The sequence below is a fragment of the Marmota flaviventris genome, chromosome 4 (assembly GCF_047511675.1).
Source record: "Marmota flaviventris isolate mMarFla1 chromosome 4, mMarFla1.hap1, whole genome shotgun sequence".
NCBI classification, from domain to species: Eukaryota; Metazoa; Chordata; class Mammalia; order Rodentia; family Sciuridae; genus Marmota; species Marmota flaviventris.
Window position 1 is genome coordinate 88,959,867 of NC_092501.1, and position 22,706 is coordinate 88,982,572.

At 34.4% G+C, this 22,706-nt stretch overlaps 1 protein-coding gene across 2 annotated transcripts in view; it reads right to left on the minus strand.

Moving 5' to 3' along the window:
* The window catches only part of Rnf17 (ring finger protein 17), a 107,649-nt gene that overhangs the window by 79,232 nt on the left and 5,711 nt on the right, over positions 1-22,706 (minus strand). For both annotated transcript variants that reach the window (XM_027941526.2, XM_027941524.2), the window contains exons 3-6: positions 20,536-20,627; positions 16,178-16,289; positions 15,085-15,165; positions 13,366-13,466 (exon numbers count right to left, since the gene is read on the minus strand). In XM_027941526.2, coding sequence (XP_027797327.2) covers positions 13,366-13,466; positions 15,085-15,165; positions 16,178-16,289; positions 20,536-20,627 — 386 coding nt within the window. The remainder of the gene's footprint in view (positions 1-13,365; positions 13,467-15,084; positions 15,166-16,177; positions 16,290-20,535; positions 20,628-22,706) is intronic.

Below are 22,706 nucleotides of genomic sequence, written 5' to 3' on the forward strand. Positions count from 1 at the left end.
GCAAAAACGGAGCCTATAAAATCAACACACACAAATAAAGCTCTGTTTCTATGCAGTAACAATGAACACCAAAAAAAAAAAAAAAAAAAAAAAAATTAGGAGAATAATTCCTTTTACAATAGCACTGATAAGAAAATACTGGAGCTTACATCACCAAGATAGCTGAGTAGGAGAGCCCAGCCTTCACCTTACTCCTTGAGGAGGAATAAGGATAAATCCTTGAGGTGGAGTAACTACCCAAGGAAAATACCTTGGTAAAACCCACAAAGTGTGAATGAAAGACTGAGCCACCTGTGTGCTGCATGGGACTGAATAAAAATCTGCAATGATATGGTAAGAAAAAGGGTCTTACTTGGTTATGTCACTGCTCCTTCAAGGTGACACACAGTCACACAGAGAAAAATCCTCAGGGTCCACAGCCTCAAGACAGGGAAAAGAGAATAGGGATAGCAAACATGCAACTTCCTTGGCATTCTAGAAGCTTTTTAGAAAATCTATTTGATTCTCAACTCACCCAGAACCTAGGAAAAAAAACTGAATGTGCTAGACCATACAAGGCCAGATAGGAAGAAAGAAAGAAAGATGGAGCCTACAGAGAACACATACAATTTTTTGTGAAAGCACAGCATGCCTGTCAGCAGTTTTGTTTGACCAGCTAACAACAGCCCACTGGGCTAATCTGGTCACTTTCAGAAGAGGTTGGAATTGCTACTTGGCCTGCCTTCCAATCTATTATCACTTCATAACCTGGGGTCCTTCAGGAAGGGAGAAGACTCCCTAGCAAATTTTGAAAGCTAGTAGGTCACACTTGGAAGTTTAAATAGCACTCCCTTGTGACTATAAAGACGATCTCAGGTAGAAGCTAGAGAGAAAAAAAAGAAAAGGAATTTAAAAAAAGATCTCATAGCTGGGAACAGTGGTACACACCTGTAATCCCAGGGCCTTGGGAAGCTGAGGCAGAAGAATTTGCAAGTTCAAAGCCAGCCTCAGTAACTTAGTGATGCCCTAAGCAACATGGCGAGATCTTGTCTCAAAATAAAAAAAATAGAAAGTGCTGGGAATGTAGCTCAGTGGCTAAGTGCCCTGGGTTCAATCCCTGGTACCAGGGGGAAAAAAAAAAGGATCTCACAAAACCAGAGGGAGACCAATAGATTAGAGGAAGGGGATCTAGAGGGAGAGAGGAAAGAACATATGCATATACCGAGAAATGAAATCTACAAAATTACGCTACATCCATGTATAAATATACCACAGTAAACTGTGATAATATATAATGTACTAATTATATATTAAAGTAGTTCAAGTGGGTGGAGAGGGAAAAGAAAGGGGAATGAAATTGATCAAATTACATTATGTTCAAATATGCCATCATGAATCCCACTATTATGTATAATCATAATATACTAATAAAAACAAAAAGACTACCTGATCCTGACCAGAGTGTAGTAAGACCAAAGTTGAGAATAACAATATGCACCAGTCTTCATTGAGCTGATAATTTAAGCAGTCCTAAAGTCCACCTGCATACCTCATGCTGGGTGGAATAAGACTAAGTTATGGATATCAACATTGTTCACTGTGCTAGTTCTTACCCACCGAGGAATTTCAACTGTGCTCCCAAAGCCTCAAGCACCACTGAAGACTCTACTGATGGAGGAAGAAGATCACAACAGCACTAAGAAATATACCCTGTGAGCCACCAGATGAGTGGCAATTGCAGCACACACTCAGCAGCTCAACTTAATTGCATATCACAATCAGCTGTCTTGTGAAACAGCCGAACAAAGCCATTGCTACACCTGAATTCACAGCAAACACAGCAGCCAAGATACATCAAGAACCTGAAGGAAAGCTCTGACAGCCCAAGGGACATGACTATCTGGCCGAGCCAGATTAGAGGTTGGTATAAACAGCAAAATTCTATCAGTTACAAAGCTAGAAAAAGCTAGAGAAGGTGTTTAACTCTGAAAAATCTGTAAACAGCAATGTAAGGACACAGGATTACAAAGACATAGGAAATCATGACACCACCAAAAGACTCTCCAAAGCTCAAACAGTGGTCCTTTTATAGGTAAGATTGGGCTGGGACTGTGGCTCAGCAGTAGCGCACTTGCCCGCCATGTGTGAGGCACTGGGTTCATTCTCAGCACTCCATATAAATAAATAAAATAAAGGTCTATAAACAACTAAAAAAAATTTTTTAAAAAAGAAGGTAAGACTTATGAAATGTCAGAAAAAGAATTCAGAATAATTCTCTTTTAAAAGTGGAGTGAATTCCAAGACTTTATAGATAAGAAATTGAATGAAATTTGGAAAACAATACATTAACAGAATGAGAAATTTGGCAAAGAAATAAAAACAATTTTTAAAAAACAAATACAAATCCTAAAATGAATACAATGGCCAAACTTAAAAATGCAATAGGGAGCTTCAACAAGCCAGCATGTGATAGCTCAGCCCCCCCTGCTACTTGGGGGGGGGGTGGCTGAGGCAGGAGGATTGCAATTTCGAAGAAGTCTAGGCAATTTACCAAAACTCGTCTCAAAATTTTAAAAAGACTGGTCATATAGATTGGTGGTAGAGCACTCGTGGGCTAAATCCCCCGTACAGGGAAAAAGAAAGAAAACTTTACTAGCCAGCTTGATCAAACTCAAGAATCAGTGAGCTTGAAGGCAGAATATTTGAAATTACTCAATCATAGGAACAAAAAGAAAGAAAAAAGAACTATAAATAATGAAAAAAGTTTATGGGAATTATGAGACACCATCAAGAGACCAAAATTACAAAAACAGGAATTTAAGTAGATGAAGAAAAAATAGGGCCAGAAAGAATACTTAAGGAAATATTAGATGACAACTTCCCTAATTTGAGGAAAGAAGCCAACATCCAGGTACAGGAAGCACAGAGATTGCTAACTGAATACAATCCAGAGAGGAGTTCACCAAGACACATAATAATTAAACTATCAACAAAAAATTCTAAGAGCAGCAAGAGAAAAGACATACATTACTTATAAAGGATTCTCAACACAAATAACAACAGATTTCTCAGCAGAAATCCTGTAGGCCGGGAGAATGGATGATATATTCAAAGTATTTGAGGAAAAATAGCCAACCAAGAATACTGACAAAGCTATCCTTTAGAAATAGAAGACAGATAAAGACATTCCCAGACAAACAAAAGCTGAGGAAATTCATTAACATCAGACCTGTCTTGTGAGTAATGCTTAAGGAAGTACTTAAAACTGAAAGAGCATTAATATGTAACACAAAGCATATGAAAATATAAAATTCATAGGTAATAGTAAACATTCACATACAATTTTTAAAAAACTGTGTAATACCACAATCCCAAGGAATAAACCACTTATACCCCACATAGGAAGATTAAAAGACAAAAAATAATTGAAAATAATAATCACAGAATGTCAATGGATAGGCAATATAAAAAGATGTAAACTGAAAATATTAAAAATTCAAAATGTGGGGAGAAAAGGAGTTATAATATACAGTTTTTCCTTTCTTTCTGTGATCAATGTCAAGTAGACATTTGTTCAAATAATGTGTTATAACTATGTTTCTAATAAGCCCCATTGTAACCTCCAAACTAAAACATATAAGTAGTACACTAAAATTAAAAAGCAAAAAATCAAGTGATAAAAAAAGGAAAAGAACAAAGGGTCTACAAAACAACTATAAATCAAGCAATAAGCAACAAAATGGCAGCAGGAAGTCCTAACCTATCAATAATTACTTTGGATGTGAATGGATTAAAATTCTCCAACTAAAGGGCACAAAGTGACAGAATAGATTTAAAAACAAAGATCCAACTATGCCACCTAAAAGAGATACTTGTTTCTTTAGTAAGGACATACACAGACCAAAAAGGAATGGAGAGAAAAGATAGTCCAAGGAAATGGAAACCAAAAAGGATCAAGAGTAGCTGTATTTCTTTCAGAGAAAATAGACTTTAAAGTCAAAAACTATAGAAACAGGCAAACAATGATAAAAGAGCCAATATAACAAGAAAATAAAAACAATTATAAAATATAAGCACCTAACACTGGAACACCTAAATATGTAAAACAAACATTAACAAATCTTAAGGGATAGACTGCAGTACAAAGTAACAGTAGGGGGCTCAACACCCTGCTTACATCAGTGAATAGATCATCCAGAAAGAAAATTAACAAAGAAACATGGGATTTAAACTATATGTTTAGGGCTGGGGTTGTGGCTCAGCAGTAGAGTGCTCATCTAGCATGTGCAAGGCCCTGGGTTCAATCCTCACCACCACATAAAATAAATAAATAAATAAGTAAACTATATGTTAGACCAAAGAGACTTACTAGATATTTATAGAACATTCTATCCAACAGTTATGCAATACATATTCTTTTCAACGGCACACAGGACATTCTCCAGGAGAGCTCATGTGTTAGGCAATAAAACAAGTCTTAACAACAACAACAAAAAAGAACACCCAAGTTTTTTTTCTGAACACAAAAGAATGAAACTGAAAGTCAATGACTCTGGAAACAATATAAATATATGGAGATTAAACAACATGTGTCATTAAAGAAATTAAATATAGGGATTGGGGTTGTGGCTCAGTAGTAGAGCGCTAGCCTAGCATGTATGAGGTCCTGGGTTCAATCCTCAGCACCACATAAAGATAGATAAATAAAGGTATTGTGTCCATCTACAACTAAAATATATTTAAAAAAATAAATTAAATATAAATTTCCTGACACAAATGAAAATAGAAACACAATACATCAAAATGTCTGGACTATAGCTAATGCAGTTCTAAAAGAGAAGTTCATAAGTAACAAATGCTTAAATTAAAAAAAGAAAAAAATCTTTCAAGTTAACAACAATGTATTTTTTTTATAAATTTTTTTAGTTGTATATGGAAGCAATATCTTTATTTATTTTTATGTGGTGCTGAGGATCGAACCTAATGCCTCATGCATTTGAGGCAAGTGCTCTACCACTGAGCCACAACCCCAGCCCCTGAACAATGTATCTTAAGCAACTAGAAAAACAAGAACAAACTCCAACCCCAAATTAGCAGAAGTATAGAAATAAAGATCAGAATAGAAATCAACAAAATAGAGACAAAAAAGTACAAAAAAAATCAATGAAACAAAAATATTTTTTTTCAAAAAATAAACACAGTTGACAAATCTTTAGCTAGACCAAGAATAATAGAGAGAAGATTCAAAATAAATAGGATCAGATATGAAAATGAAGACATTACAACTGATACCACAACAATATAAAAAATCAATTGAAGTTATTATAAACAAATTGGAAAACCTGTAAGAAATGGATAAATTCCTGAACACATTAAAAACTACCAAAATTAAGTCCTCAAGAAAGGTAGGATTGCGAGTTCAAAGCCAACTCAGGGGAAAGGGAAAAAAAAAAAAAAAAAGAGATCTGTGGATATTGCTCAGTGGTTAAGCACCCTTTCAAATCCCTGGTACAACAACAACAAAAATCTCCAGCAAAGAAAAGCTCAGGACCTGATGGCTTACGAAGAATTCTATAAAACATTTAAAGAGGAATTAATATCAATTATTCTATTAAAATAATATGAGGTCAGTATTATCCTGGTATCAAAACCACATAAGGACTTGACAAAAAAAAAAAAAAAAAAAAAAAATACAGGCCAATATCCCTGATGGACATATAGGCAAAAACATCAACAAAAAGTACCAAACAATTCAAAGGTGCATTAAAAAGATTATTTATTAGTATCAACCAAGATTCATCCCCTCGATGCAAGGATGTTTGAATAAATGTGATACTTTCAGAATCAAGCAAGAGATACAGAAAAACATTTGATAAAATTCAACATCCCTTTATGGTATCAACAAATTAGATACTATGTTAGCTTTCCATTATGGTGACAAATACTTATATCATCACTTAAAATGAGGAAAGATTTACTGTGGCTTAGTTTTGGAAATTTCAGTTCATGTTTGATTAGTCCCATTGCTTTTGAGCCTGTGGCAAGACAATACATAATGGCAGGAATGTGTGGCAGAGGAAACAGTTCTCATGATGGCCACTGGGAAGCATAGAGAAAGGAATAGAAGAGACCAAGACGTCAGTATCCCTTTCATGGGCACAACCTCAGTGACCAAACTTCCTTCCACATCTTCTCAAGGCCCCATCTTCTCAAGGTTCTACCACCTCTCAATAATGCTGGCTGAGACCAGCATGGGGATGCATACCTCTACTCCCAGCAACTCAGGAGGCCAAGGAAGGAGGATTGCAAATTTGAGGCAAGCCTCAATAACCTAGTGAGACCTTTATCAAAATTAAAAAAGAAAAAGGTCTGGGGATGTAACTCGTTTGTAAAGTACTCCTGGGTTCAATCCTTAGTACGTACAGACAGACAGACACACAAATAGGACTGGGGATGCAGTTCAGGGGTAAAGTGCCCTTCAGTTTAAAGTTCAATCCCTAGTACAAAAACAAAAAAAAAAAAATCACTGGTTGGGGACCAAGCCTTCAGCACATGGACCCTTCAGGGGCATTCAAGATCAAAAGACCATAGCAGTTATAGAGGGAATGTACCTCAACACAGTAAAGGCCACATATGACAAACCCACAGCTGGTATCATATTGAATAGAGAAAAATTAAAAACTTATTCCTAAAATGTGGAACAAGACAAGGGTGTCCATTTTCATGACTTTTATTGAACATGGTACTGGAAATACTAGACAGAGCAATTAGGCAAGAGAAAAATAAAGGGCAATGGGCACAGTGTTATGCCTGTAATCCCAGTAGTTTGGGAGGCTATGGGAAGAAGATTCAACTTCAAGGCCAGCCTCAGCAACTCAGTGAGGACTCAAAATAAAAAATGAAAAGGATTGGGGATACAGCTCAGTGGTAAAGTACATCTGGGTTCGATCCCTAGTACAAGAAAGAAAGGAGAGAGGGAGGGAGGACATCCTAAACGGAGAAGTAGGAAGTCAAACTGTCCTTGTTTTCAGGTGACAAAACTTAAAAGACTCTACTAAAAAAGTAGGAAGTCAAACTGTCCTTGTTTTCAGGTATACAAAACTTAAAGACTCCACTAAAAAACTGTTGGAACTAATTCAATAAGGCTGTAGGATACAAAACCAACACAAAAAAAATCACAAACATTTCTATCCTCTAACATTCAGTTATTTGAAAAATTAAAAGAATAATCCCACTTATAATAGCTACCCAAAACAAACAAACAAAAACCCACTACCACCACCACCACCGTTTTTATTAAAAATAAAAAGGGCTGAGGATAAGGCTCAGCAATAAAAAGACTCTGGGTTCAATTCCAACAACAACAAAAAAGCCCAAAGCGGGGTATATTGGCACACACCTTTAATCACAGTGACTTGGAGGGCTGAGGCAAGAGGATTTGAGACCAGCCTCAGCAACTTAGTGAGACCCTATCTCAAAATAAAAAATAAAAAGGACTGGGATATAGTTCAATGTCAAGTGCCCTTTGGTCCCTGGGTTCAATCCCCAGTGAAGGAAAGAAGGAAGGAGGAAAGAAACCCCCAAACTTTTAAAAACCAAACAAAACCCCAGGGATAAATTCAACTAAAGAAGTGAAAGATCTCAATAATGAAAATTATACAAAACTGATGAAATAAACTGAAGAGGATAAATAGAAAAATATCCTACATATGGATTGACAATATTGTTAAGAAAAGCTTATATAACCGAAAGTGATCTACAAATTAAATTAAACTCCCATGTAAATATCAATGCCATTTTTCATAGAATTAGGAAAAAAATCATGAAATTCATATGGAATTGCAGAAGACTCTGACTAGCCAAAGCAATCCTGAGCCAAAAAAAAAAAAGCTGGAGCTATCACAGTACAGACCTCAAAATATACCTCAAAGCTTACAGAATCAAACAGTATGGTACTGACATTTAAAACAAACAAAAGATGCACAAACCAATGTGTAAGAATACAGAGCCAAAATACTCCCTCACCTTACATCTAATTTTTGTTGTTACATAGGAGCCAAGAATACACGTAGGGAAAGAAAGATCTCTTTAATAAATGGGGATATTCACAAGCAGAAGAATGGAAGTAGACCACATTTCTCACCAGTAATAAAAATCTACTGAAAATAGATAATGTAAAACCTCAAACTATGAAACTACTAGGAAAAAAACACAAGGGAAATACTTCAAGATAGTGGCCTGGGTAATGATTTTTTAAAAAATATAATTTAAAATGTACAGGCAACAAAAACAAAAAATTGACAAATGCAACTCTAATAATCTAAAGGGCTTCTGTACAGGAAAGGATATAATCAACAGAACAAAGAAACAGCCTACAGAATAGAAGAAAATATTTATAAACATGCTTGACAAGGGTTAACATCCAGAATAAATAGGGAACTCAAACTCAATAGCAAAACAAAACAAATAACCCTATTAAAAAATGGGCTAAATATCTAAATAGAATCTGGGCACAGTAGCACAAATCTGTAATCCCAGAGACTTGAGAGGCTGAAGCAGGAGGATCAAAAGTTTAAGACCATCCTCAGCAATCTAGCAAGACCGTCTCAAAGTTAAAAATAAAAAGGGCTGAGGATATGGCTCAGGAATAAAAAAGACTCTGGGTTCAATCCCTGGTACCAAAAAAACCAAAACCAAAACAAAAACCACCTGTAAACCAGGCTCAGTAGAGCATGCCTGTAATCCCAGCAATTTGGGAGGGTGAAGCAGGAGGATCAAAAGTTTGAGGCTAGCCTAAATAATTCAGTGAGACACTGTCTCAAAACAAAAACAAAAACAAAAACACCTCAAATTGGACACAGTGGCACATCACATTCCCAGTGACTTGGGAAGCTAAGGCAAGAGGATCACAAGTTCAAGGCCAGCCTTGGCACTTTAACAAGATCCTGTTTCAAAATAAAAAATAAAAAGGGATGGGAATATATTTCTGTGGTTAGAGTGCTCTGGAGCTCAACCCCCAGTACTGAAAACAACCACCAACCAACCAACTACCTGTTCACCTGTGTTTACCACAGCACTATTCACAATAGCCAGAATATAGAATCAACCTAAATGTTCATCAATGGAAGAAAGGCTAAAGAAAATGTGATATGTATCTGAATAGAAGCTGAGCACAAATAATTTAGCACAAATAATTCCAGAGACTGGAATATATCAATATAGATACACACACACACACACACAATAGAATACTATTCAACTATACAAAGCAAAATATTTTGTTATTTCTGACGATATGGATGGACCTGGAGGACCTTATGTTAAGTGAAAAAAATCAATTACATAAAGACAAATATCAAATGATCTTACTCATGAATTACTCATAATGAGAATATTAAAAAAAAAAAAAAACAGATCCCACAGAAGTTGAGAGCAGAATAGTGGTTCCTAGTGACCAGTAAAAATAAAAGGGGAGAGAAAAGAAAGTATCAATCAACAGGTACAATGTTATCATTCATATGTGGCACAGTAGAGTGAATATAGTAAAGGATACAATCAACAGAACAAAGAGACAGCCTACAGAACAGGAGAAAGTATTTATAAACATACATTTGATAAGAGTTAATATACAGAATAAATAAGGAACTTTAATACCTCAATAGCAAAACAAAAACCCACCTAAAAAACTGGTCTAAAGATCTGAATAGAAGCTAGAAAATAGCTAGAAGAGAGTAATTTTAATATAGTTGCCAAAAGAAGTGATAAAGTGATGATATGCTAATTATCATAAATTGACCACTACTCATGAGTGTACAAATATTATGTCTCAAACATGAAATAAAACAAAAAGATCAAAATTACTTACTAAACAACTAAGAAGAAAAAGACTTGTATACCATATACTACACAAAATTGCTTAAAGAAATTAAGAATATAACTAAATGGGCAGTGTGATGGGACATGCCTATAATCCCAGGATTTATCTCATTATTAGTGGCATTTCATTTTCAGATTCATACTACCAAGCTGTGAAGTTCCTGGAAGACATTTGTATAATCTCCACTTCCTAGCACCATGCCTGGCAGATAGAAGGAACCTGATAAATGTGTGCTAAAAGTAAGTTAAAAGTAAATCAGAACCATGTGCAGTGGTGCACACTAGTAATCCCAGTGACTCTGGAGGCAGAGACAAAAGGATTGCAAGTTTGAGGCCAGCACTGGCAATTTAGTGAGATTCTGTCTCAAAAAAAAAAAAACCCCAAAAAACAAAAGACAAATTAATTAATTAAAATAAATAAATAAAAGGGCTGGGATGTAGCTCAGTGGTAGAGCACCCTTGAATTCAATCCCTAGTACCCACCCCCCACCAGACACAAGTCAATACTATCCAAAGTGATCTACCAATAAATATAATCCCTATAAAATCCAAATGACTTTCTTGCAGTAATAGAAAATCCCATCCTAAAGGTTGTCTTAATGAGTTCCTGAATAATCAAAACAATTTCAAAAAGAACAAATATGAAAGATGCACATTCAGATTTAAGAACTTACTACTAAGATACAGTAATGGAAATAGTATGGTATTGACACAAAGACACAGATCAATAGCATAAAACAGAAACTAAACTAAATCTTAAACTAACTAAATCTTAACATATAGTTCGACCTAATTTTTATAAAGGTGCCAAGACCATTCAATGTGGAAAAGACAGTCTGTTCAAGAAATGGTGCTGGGAAAATTGAATGTGCAATTCAAAAGAATGAAGTTGGACCCTTATCTTATACTATAAACAAAAATTACAAAACAGATCAAAGATCAAAATATAAGAATTACAACTACAAAATTCTTGAAGAAAACATAGCACCATGATGTTGGATCTGGCAATCTTTTTTTTTTTTGAATATGACACCAAAAGCACAAGCAAAAAAGAATAATAAACCGGACTTTTATTGCTGGGTGCGGTGGTGCATGCCTGTAATCCCAGAGTTTAGGGAAGCTGAGACAGGAGGATCATGAGTTCAAAACTAGCCTCAACAAAAGTGAGACACTAAGCAACTCAGTGAGACCCTGTCTCTAAATAAAATACAAAATAGGGCTGGAGATGAGGCTCAGTGGTTGAGTGCCCCTGAGTTCAATTCCTGGTACCAAAAAAAAAAAAAAAATTAATCAATTAAAAGACTCTAACAAGGGCAAGGGACATACCTCATGATATAGCACCTGCCTACTAGATATAGGCCCTGGACTCAATCACCAGTAAATATACATACATAGACACTGTCAAGATAGTGAAAAGATAATCTACAGAGTAAGATAAAATATCTGCAAGTCATATATCTGATAAAAGATTTAATATATAGTATATATGAAGAACCCCTATAACCCAACCACCAAAATATAAGAAATCCACTTCAAAAATGGACACAAGACTTGAATATTTGTTCAAAGAATATAAATAAATGAAAAGGTAGTATCAATCAATAGGTACAATGTTGATAAGCACATGTAAAGATGTTAAACATCATTATTCATTAGAAAAATGCAGCTCAAAACAGTATTACTTCAGACTCATAAAAATTGCTACTAATTTTAAAAAGAAACAACAGGACTGGGGATGTAGCTCAGTGGTAGAGTGCTTTCCTAGCATGCACATATGGCCCTGTGCTTGATCCCCAATACCACAGAACAAAAAATAACAAGTATTAATGAGGACATAGAGAAACTAGAACTCTTGTATTATTGCTAGTGGGAAAATAAAATGATACATGCAGCCACTATGGGAAGTGGTTTGATAGTTTCTCAGAAAAATTATACATAGCTGGGCAGGGTGGAACATGTGTGTAATCCAAACTACTTGGGAGAATGAAGCAGAAGGATCACAAGCTGGAGAAAAGCCTGAGTAACTCAGGGAGACCATCTCAAAATACAGAGATCTGGGGATGTTGCTCAGTGGTAAAGTACTTGCCTAGCATGTGCTAGGTCTTCGGTTCAATTCCCAGTACCAGAAAAAGAGAAAAAGTTATATGTAAAATTACCATATGCCTTGAAATTGTATATTTAAAAATGGTTAAAAAGAAAACATGTGATTACTTCTCAAAGAAGGAAAAAATGGTTAAAAAGACAAATTGTAATGTATTTTTCCTGTAAAAAGGCAACAAACAAAACTCATGCACATAACTTAGCATATGAATGTTATAATTAAAGAGCAAATATGAGATAGTACCAACATGGAAAATAAAGTATACCGGAGTAGGAGCTCCTAGCACGTGTGAAACCCAGGATTGATTCCAACACAAGGAAAACAAAATAAAAAAATGTATGCATAGCAGATTGAGCCTCTATACCAAGCATCTGAAGATTATTTTCCAAGTATATTACTTTGGGCACATCATAAGTTTCAGAAGTCTATTAACTGAAATGCGTAATGGAGGGAATACCTATTTTACCTCCACTAAAAATAATATATATCAAAGAGCTTTGAAAAGAGTGATGGCCAAGATATTGTTAACTAATGCCATTAGAAAGACTTTTGCTGTGATGCAAATAATAAATAAGCATGCAAATAAATGATAGAACTATGTGAACTATTTTCCCAAGTATGTTGAACTCAATAATGTGAGGGTTTTGGTGTGATTTTTTTTTTGTACTGGGGATTGAGCCCAGAAGCATTCTACCATGAGGCTACTCTAGCATTCTAGCACTAAGCTACATCTCCAACCCTTTTAATTTTGACACAGGGTCTCGCTGAATTGCTGAAGGTGGCCTGGAATTTTCTATCCTTTAGCCTCAGTTTCCTGAGTTGCTGGGATTATAGGCATAAGCTTTTATTTTTCTGTGCAAATTGCTTTAAGTAAAAAGCTTGTTAATTTTAAATTAGCTTTGGGACCAGAAGTAAATAGCTAAAATTAAAAAAAAAAAGCACAAGCTAGGCACAGTGGCAGAGGCAGGATGATCACAAGTTACAGGTCAGTCTCAGCAATTTAGTAAAACTGTGTCTCAGAGTTTTAAAAAATGGGGCTGGAGATACAGCTCAGTGGCACAGAACTCCTGGTTAAATCCCTGACACTGTCAAAAAAGAAAAAAGTACCAATTTCATTTTTAAGTTCTCAAAATCAGTCTATAGGGGCTGGGGTTGTGGCTCAGTGGTAGAGTGCTTGCCAGGAATGTGTGAGGCACTGGGTTCTATCCTCACAGCACCACTGAAAAATAAATAAAATGAAGCTATTGTGTCCATCTTCAACTAAAACTATATATATTTTTAAAAATCAGCCTACAGAGACCACATATTCCAAACTTGTTTGAAAGTTATTCATTACTTCATCTAAACAAAAGAAAAAAATGACGTTAGTATTAAAAAACTTCGGTTTCATTGTGTTTGTATTTTATTACCTGGAATCAAGAGAAGCAACAAGTTTATCAAATTGTTTCTCCACAACTTCTATAAGATTATGTGTCTCCTCTTTTGTTTGATTCTCTATGCGTTCAAGCATCTGGAAAAAACAATTCAAAGATCTAATTTGGTATATTTACTTTGCCCAAGTAGAACTGTCAATATAATTTTGAAACAGGTACTTTCTAAACTTTTCAAAATAGTGCAAGAGGTGATTAGATGATAATAAACAGTAAAATTGAAACAAAGTTCAATTTTAAGTCCTGGTACTTGTGAGCAAGACCACCCCTTGTTGGCATTTTATACTAATAATCTGGCAAAAAGACCTAAAAAAAATTTATTGGTAAGTTTTCTAATTTTTTTCCTTAATTCTTTTATAATTACAGGACACAAGTCATTTTAGGTAGTTGCATTTCTCTATGGCATGATTCCCTAAATAAAAACAAAAACAACAAAACCAAAAAACTTAGAAATCACACTTGAAGTTAGCTTTTCCATAAATTTATTTTTATTATTTTTGTTTTTTGGTATTGGGGATTAAACTCGGAAATGCTTTACACTGAGCTGCATCCCCATTATTATTATTATTTTTTTTTACTCTGAGACATGGTCTCATTAGTTGAGAGGTTGGCTTGGCCTCAAACTTGAAATCTTCCTGTCTCGACCTCCCAAGTCACTGAGATTACGTATGTGTCCCTATGCCTGGTGCTTCTTTGCATTTTTGAATTGCTTTTAAAACTGTTGATAGGATCCATGACCCTCTCTTTTTCTTTTAATTTCAACACTCCGGAATGAGAATGTCTATCCTTATGCCTGTCCACCAAAGTGCTTTTAGTGCTTTCTTGTGTAGATTACAGGTGGAAAGGAATTTTACCCCAGTATGAATCATATTGAGTCTCACCTATAACTTAGATGAGATTTTGTATTTAAGAGTTGATGTTGAAATGGGTATCAAGATTCTGGGGATGTTGAGATGGTGCAAATATATTTTGCATTGTATAAGACAGGAATATTCGGTAGAGGGAGCAGAAAGCCACCTGTTGCCTGTTTGGGGTTGAAGTGTTCCCCCTCCTAAGTTCAGATGGTGAACTTCTAGCCCTAGTTTATTATAGATTTGCTTTTCTTATTAATCTGATACTGATTTTATAACTGTTTCTCAGTTATCATTCTCTTTTGCCTTCTTTTCTCAATGTTTTTACAATTCTTGTATCTCACTACTTTTATCATAGTTCTCATTACTTTTGAGAAATTTGGCTTTTTGTCAATTAAAAATGTCCTATCTTCTATGCAAAAAAGCATCCACAGCATAATCTAACTCCCTACTTGTAATTTTGTTGTTACTGGGTGCTTAAGAACTTCTTTATTGACATCAAATGAGTAAGTCTCTCCTTTGCCAGAAGAGCAGAGAGAAAAGAAAATAAACTTCTCTCATTTGGGGGATATTGCCAAACAATATGCAAATGTCGAAAAGATGATCAGGGATGCTTATGAGACAAATATAGCTCACAGCAAGTTCCTAGCATAACAAGACTGCTACAAGTCCAATCCTGGCAGGCCATGGGAGAAATTTTCCCTTCTTTTGTGATTCTCTATTATTAGATTATCAGCTTAATAACTCATTGCTAAACTCAAAGCTCTGTGATAACACATTTAAATGTACACATTTAAAGAGGACATGCTTCACTTCTTGATAGAATTTAACCATATAAAATGCTTACTTTTACAGCAATATTTAATTGTTCAAAATTATAGCCTGCTATCTTCAATGCTTCATCAATTTCTTCTGTAGTTTTAGTCTCCTAAGAAGGGTGGGGAACCACATACATATATAAAATTAGATGCTTAGATACATTATATTATAATTGCAAAAACTTCAAAATATCATTTTGATTACAAAACGAAAGTAACACTTTTACTCTTGCTTATCCAGAGATAAACACCATTTCAGACTTTTGGCAATAAGCATTCTAGATTTTTTCCCATAGATATATATATATTTTTTTTTCTTCCATAGATATATTTTTACAAACCAGGATGATGCTGTTACCATTTTTCAACTCTCATGCACAATTTATCATGGCACACAAAAATTATAAACAGTTTTTACGGAAAATAAGATTATTTATTAAGATTTCAACTTGAGGTCTGGGGCTGTAGCTCAGTGGTAGAGCTTGCCTCGCACAGATGAAGCACTGGGTTCGATCCTCAGCACCACATAAAAATAAATAAATAAAGATACTGTGTCCATCTACAACTAGAAAAAATACTAAAACAAACAAATGAACAAACAAACAAACAAAAAACCCCGAAACCAAAAAAACAAGATTTCAACTTGAAGCAAAGAACAAAGATTTAAGTACTTGTTCCCCTCTCCTAGCCCATTAATGATCTCTAGTACTACAAAAAAAAAAAAAAAAAAAAAAAGAGTTCAATCTTCAACAATAACATCATTATCTTCAATCACAAATTCAGTTAGGCATTTTGGTTGCCATTAAAGTAACTGGAAAAACCACATACAGAATTTAGAAACTTGTACTTTGTATGTATTTCATAGAATCTGGTTTCAGTAATTAGGTTCAAAGGGAAGAAGCTACATACAAACAGGAAGAAAAGAGAATTGTTCAAGAATAGTTTAGACTTATTCATGCCCAGAGTAAACAGGAAATTCAAGTAAGGAAAGTGGGTTTATCTGTTACCTTTGTTTCCAAAAGAATCTGAAATTATGGGAACTTTGTGAGAAGAAAGTTAAGCTACCAGAGAAAAAGCCAAATGTTTGGTTTTATTTTACTTCATGACTAGTATTTCTCATACCGACATCACAGCTGATGAGCTTGAAACAGTCCTGTGAATGGAGGTTGAATGTTCTAAACCAACAGTTAGCTGATCAGCTGGCTTTTTAAAGTCTGGAGAACAATTCTTTATCCTAGAAAATATGAAGTACATTATTTTATTTTTTTTTTTTAGATTTTTTTTTTTAAGAGACAGAGAGAGAGGATTTTAATATTTATTTTTTTAGTTTTTGGCGGACACAACATCTTTGTTTGTATGTGGTGCTCAGGATTGAACCCGGGCCGCACGCATGCCAGACGAGCGCGCTACCACTTGAGCCACATCCCCAGCCCAACATTATTTTAAATGTTAACATGAATATAAGGGTTTTAAACTTCTATTTTGATTTTTATCTCGTTGAAAATAATTTATATGATTCATAAGAACATGTGCAGTGGGTTCTCAATTACCTCTAAAAGATAAGAGAAAGGGCTGGGGACGTGGCTCAAGAGGTAGCGCGCTGGCCTGGCATGCACGGGGCGCTGGGTTCGAGCCTCAACACCACATAAAAATAAAATAAAGATGTTGTGTCTACCAAAAACTATAAAATAAATATTAAAAAATTCTCTCTCTCTCAAAAAAAAAAAGATAAGAGGAAAAAAACATGAGTAAATATGCTCTCATAGAAACTTAATCAAGAATCCAATTGCTTGCTGGGTACAGTGCTGCATGCTTGTAATCCCAGCAGTTTGGGAGGCTGAGGCAGGAGGATCATAAGTTGGAGGCCAGCCTCAGAAACTTAGTAATACCCTGTCTTAAAATAAAAAATAAAAACGGCTGGGAATGTAGCTCAGTGGTGAAATGCCTCTGAATTAAATCCCTGGTATAAAAAATAAAAATAAAAATTACAATTTCTTCCTGGGTGAAGTTGTGCACACCTGTAATAATATCTATTTGGGAATCTCAGGTAGGATGATCCCAAATTTGAGGTGAGCTTGGGCAACTTCGTGAGACTCCATCACAAAATAAAAAATAAAAAAAGGATATGGGTGTCATTCAGTGGTAGAGTATTCTTGGGTTCAGTCCTTGGTACTGAAAAATAAACAAAGTAGATTAAAAAGGAACTAGGGATGTAGCTTAGTAGTAGAATACCCCTGGGTTTAATTCCCAGTATGGCACCCCCCAAAATAAATAAACAAAATAAAAAATAAATAAATAAAATTCAATTTCTTAACACATCCCTGAAAAGAATATCTCAAAGTATATATTGAATTTTCTTTTCTTTTCTTTTTTTTTTTTGGTGATGCTGGGGTTTGAACCCAGGGCCTTATACATGCTAGGTAAGCAATGTACCAACTGAGCTATATCCCCAGCCCTGTGTTTTCATTTCTTAAGTCACCTCTCCTTACCTGGTGTTTTTGGTAGAGATGTTGATAATGAAATGTTGTAAATTCATGAATTAAAATAAGTACTTGTACCCCCAAATTAGAAGCACATATACACAAAAATGCTATTTAAAATTACATTGATAAGCTTAGAAAATTTAAAGAAAGGTAATAAATTTAATTAAGTAATTGAAACAAAAATATTAGTTGCTTTCTCTTGTCTATGAATTTTTTTTTACTAATTTTTATCTTTATAGCTTTTTTCTATATTGGCTAGCACATAGTAAGCATTTACATGTTTGCCAAGTTAACCATAAGCTTATAGTGTATGGAAGAAACTATGGTATTCAAATGTTACTTTTACAGAAAGAAATATAAAACCAAATAATTTATAAACATTCTATTATTGTGAAATGTAAATATTCATGTTTTAAAAATATATATGAGTACATAGTCCTAAAGAGTAAGTTTCTCAATTCTTGCTTCAAAATATATAGATAAAACAGATAAAATATAGATAAAAATGAGTCAACAAATATTACAATTTAAAAATTTACAATTACTTTATATTGTACTTAAGTTAGAAACTTAAAGAGTTTCTGACGTAAACATATATGGGAAATTCAACTTAAAATGGCAATTTGGAAAAATTTGGGAACTTTCTGGATTAATCTACCTCTGTAAGTAACTTTTCATTTTGCAAACCTACTAGATATTACACATATCTAGACAAGAGTACAATCTGATTTGACTTGCATGGTGTATTAAGTCACAAAATTTTACAGAGAAGTACAGATCTTTAGTTTGTCTTTGGGGAAAGGATATGGCAACATTTGGTTGGTCTTGCAGGGTCTGCCTTCTTTGACAGAGGTGAGCCCTCTTATGTACCACAATCATTACTACCCACCGTTTAAACTCAGCCTATCTCACTTTTTAAGTCACCTGCTTGACTATGTAAGTGTGTGTTGCTAGAATTTGAACCCAGGGATACTATAACACTGTGCACTCCCAGTTCTTTTTATATTGAGACAGAGACTTGCTAAATTATTCAGGCTGGCCTCCAACTGGCAATCCTCCTGCTTCAGTCTCCCAAGTCTCTGGGATTATGATGTGCCAGTATGCTTGGCTCTGTTCAACTCTCATAGGTATTCAAATCTGGAAGCCCTAACTCTGATAAAATGACTACTTCATGGAGGTAAGACTTATGGCCACTAAGTTACAATAAGCCAGAAGGATTCCTAAATATTTACTTTAATCACTCTACACAGAGCTCAAGGAGGAAGTGACTGGTGAGCTACATTTATAGGAGCTGGGAAAAGTACTGGCATTCAATATGTTTCAGTTGCAATCGGCTACCAGATTTTAGCTAATTTTTTTTTTTTGTACCTGGGATTGAATTTTGGGGCACTTGACCACTGAGTCACATCCCCAGCCCTATCTTGTATTTTATTTAGACATAGGGTCTCACGGAGTTGCTTAGTGCCTCACTTTCACTGAGGCTGGCTTTGAACTTTTGATTCAGCCTCCCAAACTGCTGGGATTACAGTTGTGCACCACAGAGCCCAGCAGCTAAATGATTTTCTATCCCCAAAATAACTATACCCACTCTTTTGGTGCCTTTGGAAGCACTCTTAAGTCTGAAAAGACACACTGCAGCGTAATGTGAAAATTTAAGAATACTACTTTAAAGAATCTTTAAAATCTTTAAATCTTTAAAGAGATTTTAACTGGATAGCACAAGAAAGAGCCTGGAAGAGGTAAGAAGTAGACAAAAGAGAACAAGAGAATTACATAGGGTAGTAGTAACAGAAGACATGTTATGGATATAGGAGATATTGTGAAAGTTAGAATCTGCAGGAGGTAAAATGAATTGCAATATGAGAAACTGGGATGATTGACTAGGTACCATTTACAAGATTAGAAAGTTCCAAATGAGACTGTTCCCTGACAGTACCCTGTATTTCTCTTTATGTCTAGCACAGTCTACTATCATATTAAATATGTTTAAGAAGCCATGGGCCAGGGATGTGGCTCAAGCGGTAATGCACTCGCCTGGCATGCGTGGGGCACTGGGTTGGATCCTCAGCACCACATAAAAATAAAATAAAGATGTTGTGTCCACCGACAACTGAAAAATATTTAAAAAATTCTCTCACTCTCCTCTCTCTCTTTAAAAAAAAGAAGTCATATAAGAGTATAATTACCATCTAAGTAGAACCCCAGAAAACTGAAAAAAAAATTCTTTATATCTTAAAAAGTTTTTCCCATGATCTACCACATAACTAATCTAGATGAGCTGGGATTGAGATATGACTTCAGAAAATATAGCAAATGTAAAAATATTAGTTTTTAATCTAATAAACATTTACTACATGTTTACTCTGTGTCTTTCACTAAGGACATAGTGAGAAATAAAATGGGATACCCTAAGAGGGGCTTACAGACTAGCAGATAACATAAATCTAAATAAATGTAATAAAAAGTAATACAATGTCTCTCTCTAGCTCAAGTCTGTTTTTAAAAATCTATGTAATACTAACTCAAAGAGAACATTTATTAATAGACACATGTGCCAAGTCTTACGGAAGAAAGGAAAAATGAATAAAGAAACCCAAAATTATTATTTTTTATAAATTACCTCTAAACCATTTCTTCCCAATGTCCTCTATCATACTATATTCATGCTACTTTTAAGAACAGCAGAGACTATATACATTTTTTTTCTCTGTAACTTCCCCTCATCCAACAGCAATAACTTTAGCTAGTCTCAGTGTCTCACTCTGATGGGGTAATCCTTGAATTATTTTCTTATTTTTAAAAAGACAAAATAATGCTGCTTTTTAGGAGCTGGACTCTGCATTCTACTAACAGTGATGACAAATTATAAACTCAAAGATCATTCTATAAAGAACAGGTTAGAAACACAGTTCTAAGAATATTTTATCAATAATTCTAAAAATTGTTTCAGAAATACATATAACTTAAAATGCTAAAATAAGTGCACATATAACATACGTTTTAGGATGCAAATTTTCCATAAAAGAATCTTCTTTAATACATCCATCTATTGGGTAGTATCCTTCTTTCATATTAACAGTTGTAACAACCTTAGGACAAAATAAGATAAAACAGAGGGGGAAAAAAAGCACAAAGTCATTCAATAAATTCAACTTAACTAGGATCCAACTAGTAAATATGCCATTCATAGAAAAAGCTGCTGATAACATTAGAGATCCTAAAATTCCCTTTAAATCAAGAGGAAAAGAGTACTATGTGATGTTTTTACTCTGAGTTTTTGAAAAAAAAATCTGTAATCTGACAACTATTAATTAAACAGAACAATAACCAAAGCACCTCATTCTACTATGATTCTAAAGGAAACATGTACAACAATACTTCGAAAAATTGCTTTGAAAAATTTACAGTGATATCTTAAAATATGTTCAAAACTAAAAAATATTTAGGAATAAATGTAACAAGAAAAATAAAAAAATAAGCTAAAAAATTTATTAGCACTAAATAGAGAATCATACCAGGTTCCTAGAGACCAAAAAAAAAAAAATCCTAGAATCTATCTAATGTAAAATTAATATAATTCTGAGTTTCATATGGAAAAATATATTGCTACTATTAGAAAATATTTAATATATGGTTCAGTAGAGAGTATCCTACCAGATAAGTCTATTATGAAGCTATTATAATTAAAACACTATGATACTGGCACAATTAATGAGCAGAAAAGAGCCTTGAAACAGATTCACATATCTACGGGAACCTGATGCAAAATACAGGTGGTATTTCAATTAAAATGGAAGAAAGATCATTCAATAAATGTTTTGAGCAAGGTAATCATTCTGAAGCATAAAGTGATATACCCATTTTCTATCATACAAAACATTTTGTAAAGTGGTTAAAACCCTTTAAAAAATATGATACAAATATTGGAAAAATATGTATGTATATATATGACTTTGACGTAAGGTCTGCTTAATCAAAGAAAACATAAAAGCCATGAAGGGGGGGAAAAAGCAACTTAAGAAGGAAACAATTCTGAATGACTAAATGTAATAACATCAAAAGTGAAAGACTAGAAGAAATTAATTACAGAGGACAAAGTGTTAATAATACCCCTATCTTTAGAATAATAACCCCTATAATTTAGAATAAGGTATTCTAGAGTGAGGAAAAAAATTTAAAAAGAAAACAAGCAAAGGATCTGTTAAAGCTCTTCACAGAAGAGAAATTAAGTCAATGAAAAGTTGCTCAATTTCACCGCCTAGTTAATCACCTTTTGGCTTGGTATTTGAGTAAGAGGTTAATGTTAGCAGATCTGATTGATACAGGACATTTCCTCCATAAAGTTTAAGAAAATATTAAGCACAATGATTTAAAAATTTCAATTAAGCTGGGCACAATGGCATAAATACGTAATCCCAGCAATTTGGGAGGATGAGGTAGGATTATCACCAATTTGAGGCTAGTCTCAGCAATTCAGTAAGATTTTCATGAACTGAGAGACAGCTTGTCTCAAAATTAGAAAAAAAAGGACTGGGCATGTCAGTCAGTGACAAGTATCCCTGGATTCAATCCCCATTACTATAAAAAGGGGTGTGTGTGTGTGTGTGTGTGCACACGCATGTGCTCGTGCACGCATGTGCAATGGTGGCAATTTAGCAAGACCTTTAGGTGAAGTCCCTGAATTCAATCCTCAGTACAAAAAAAAAAAAGATTTTTTTTCAGTTAAAACTGTATAAGGATTCTTAATTTGCGACATATATAACAAAAGTTTTCTTTTGCTCCCATATCTTGTCTTTTAAATTTTACTTATAATGTTTTTGCTGCCTATAAAAAACTGTTGTCAAATTTATCAAATGTTTCTTCTATGATTTCTGACTTCAAAGATATCCTTAACAAGTGTTAAGTTTTAGAGATATTAGGTATCCTCCAAAAGGCCATGTGAGAGACAATTTCAGAAGGTTCAGAGGTAAAATGATTATAAGCCTTAACCCAATTAGTGAAGTAATTCCCTAAGGGATTAACTAGTAAATGAAGGTGGGTGGCTGGAAGAGATGGGCTTTGGGGTATATATTTTGTATCTGGTAAGTGGAGTTTCTCTCTGGTTCCTGTTATAATGTCTTGAGCTGCTTTCTTCCACCACTCTCTTCCACAATGATGTTCTACCTCAC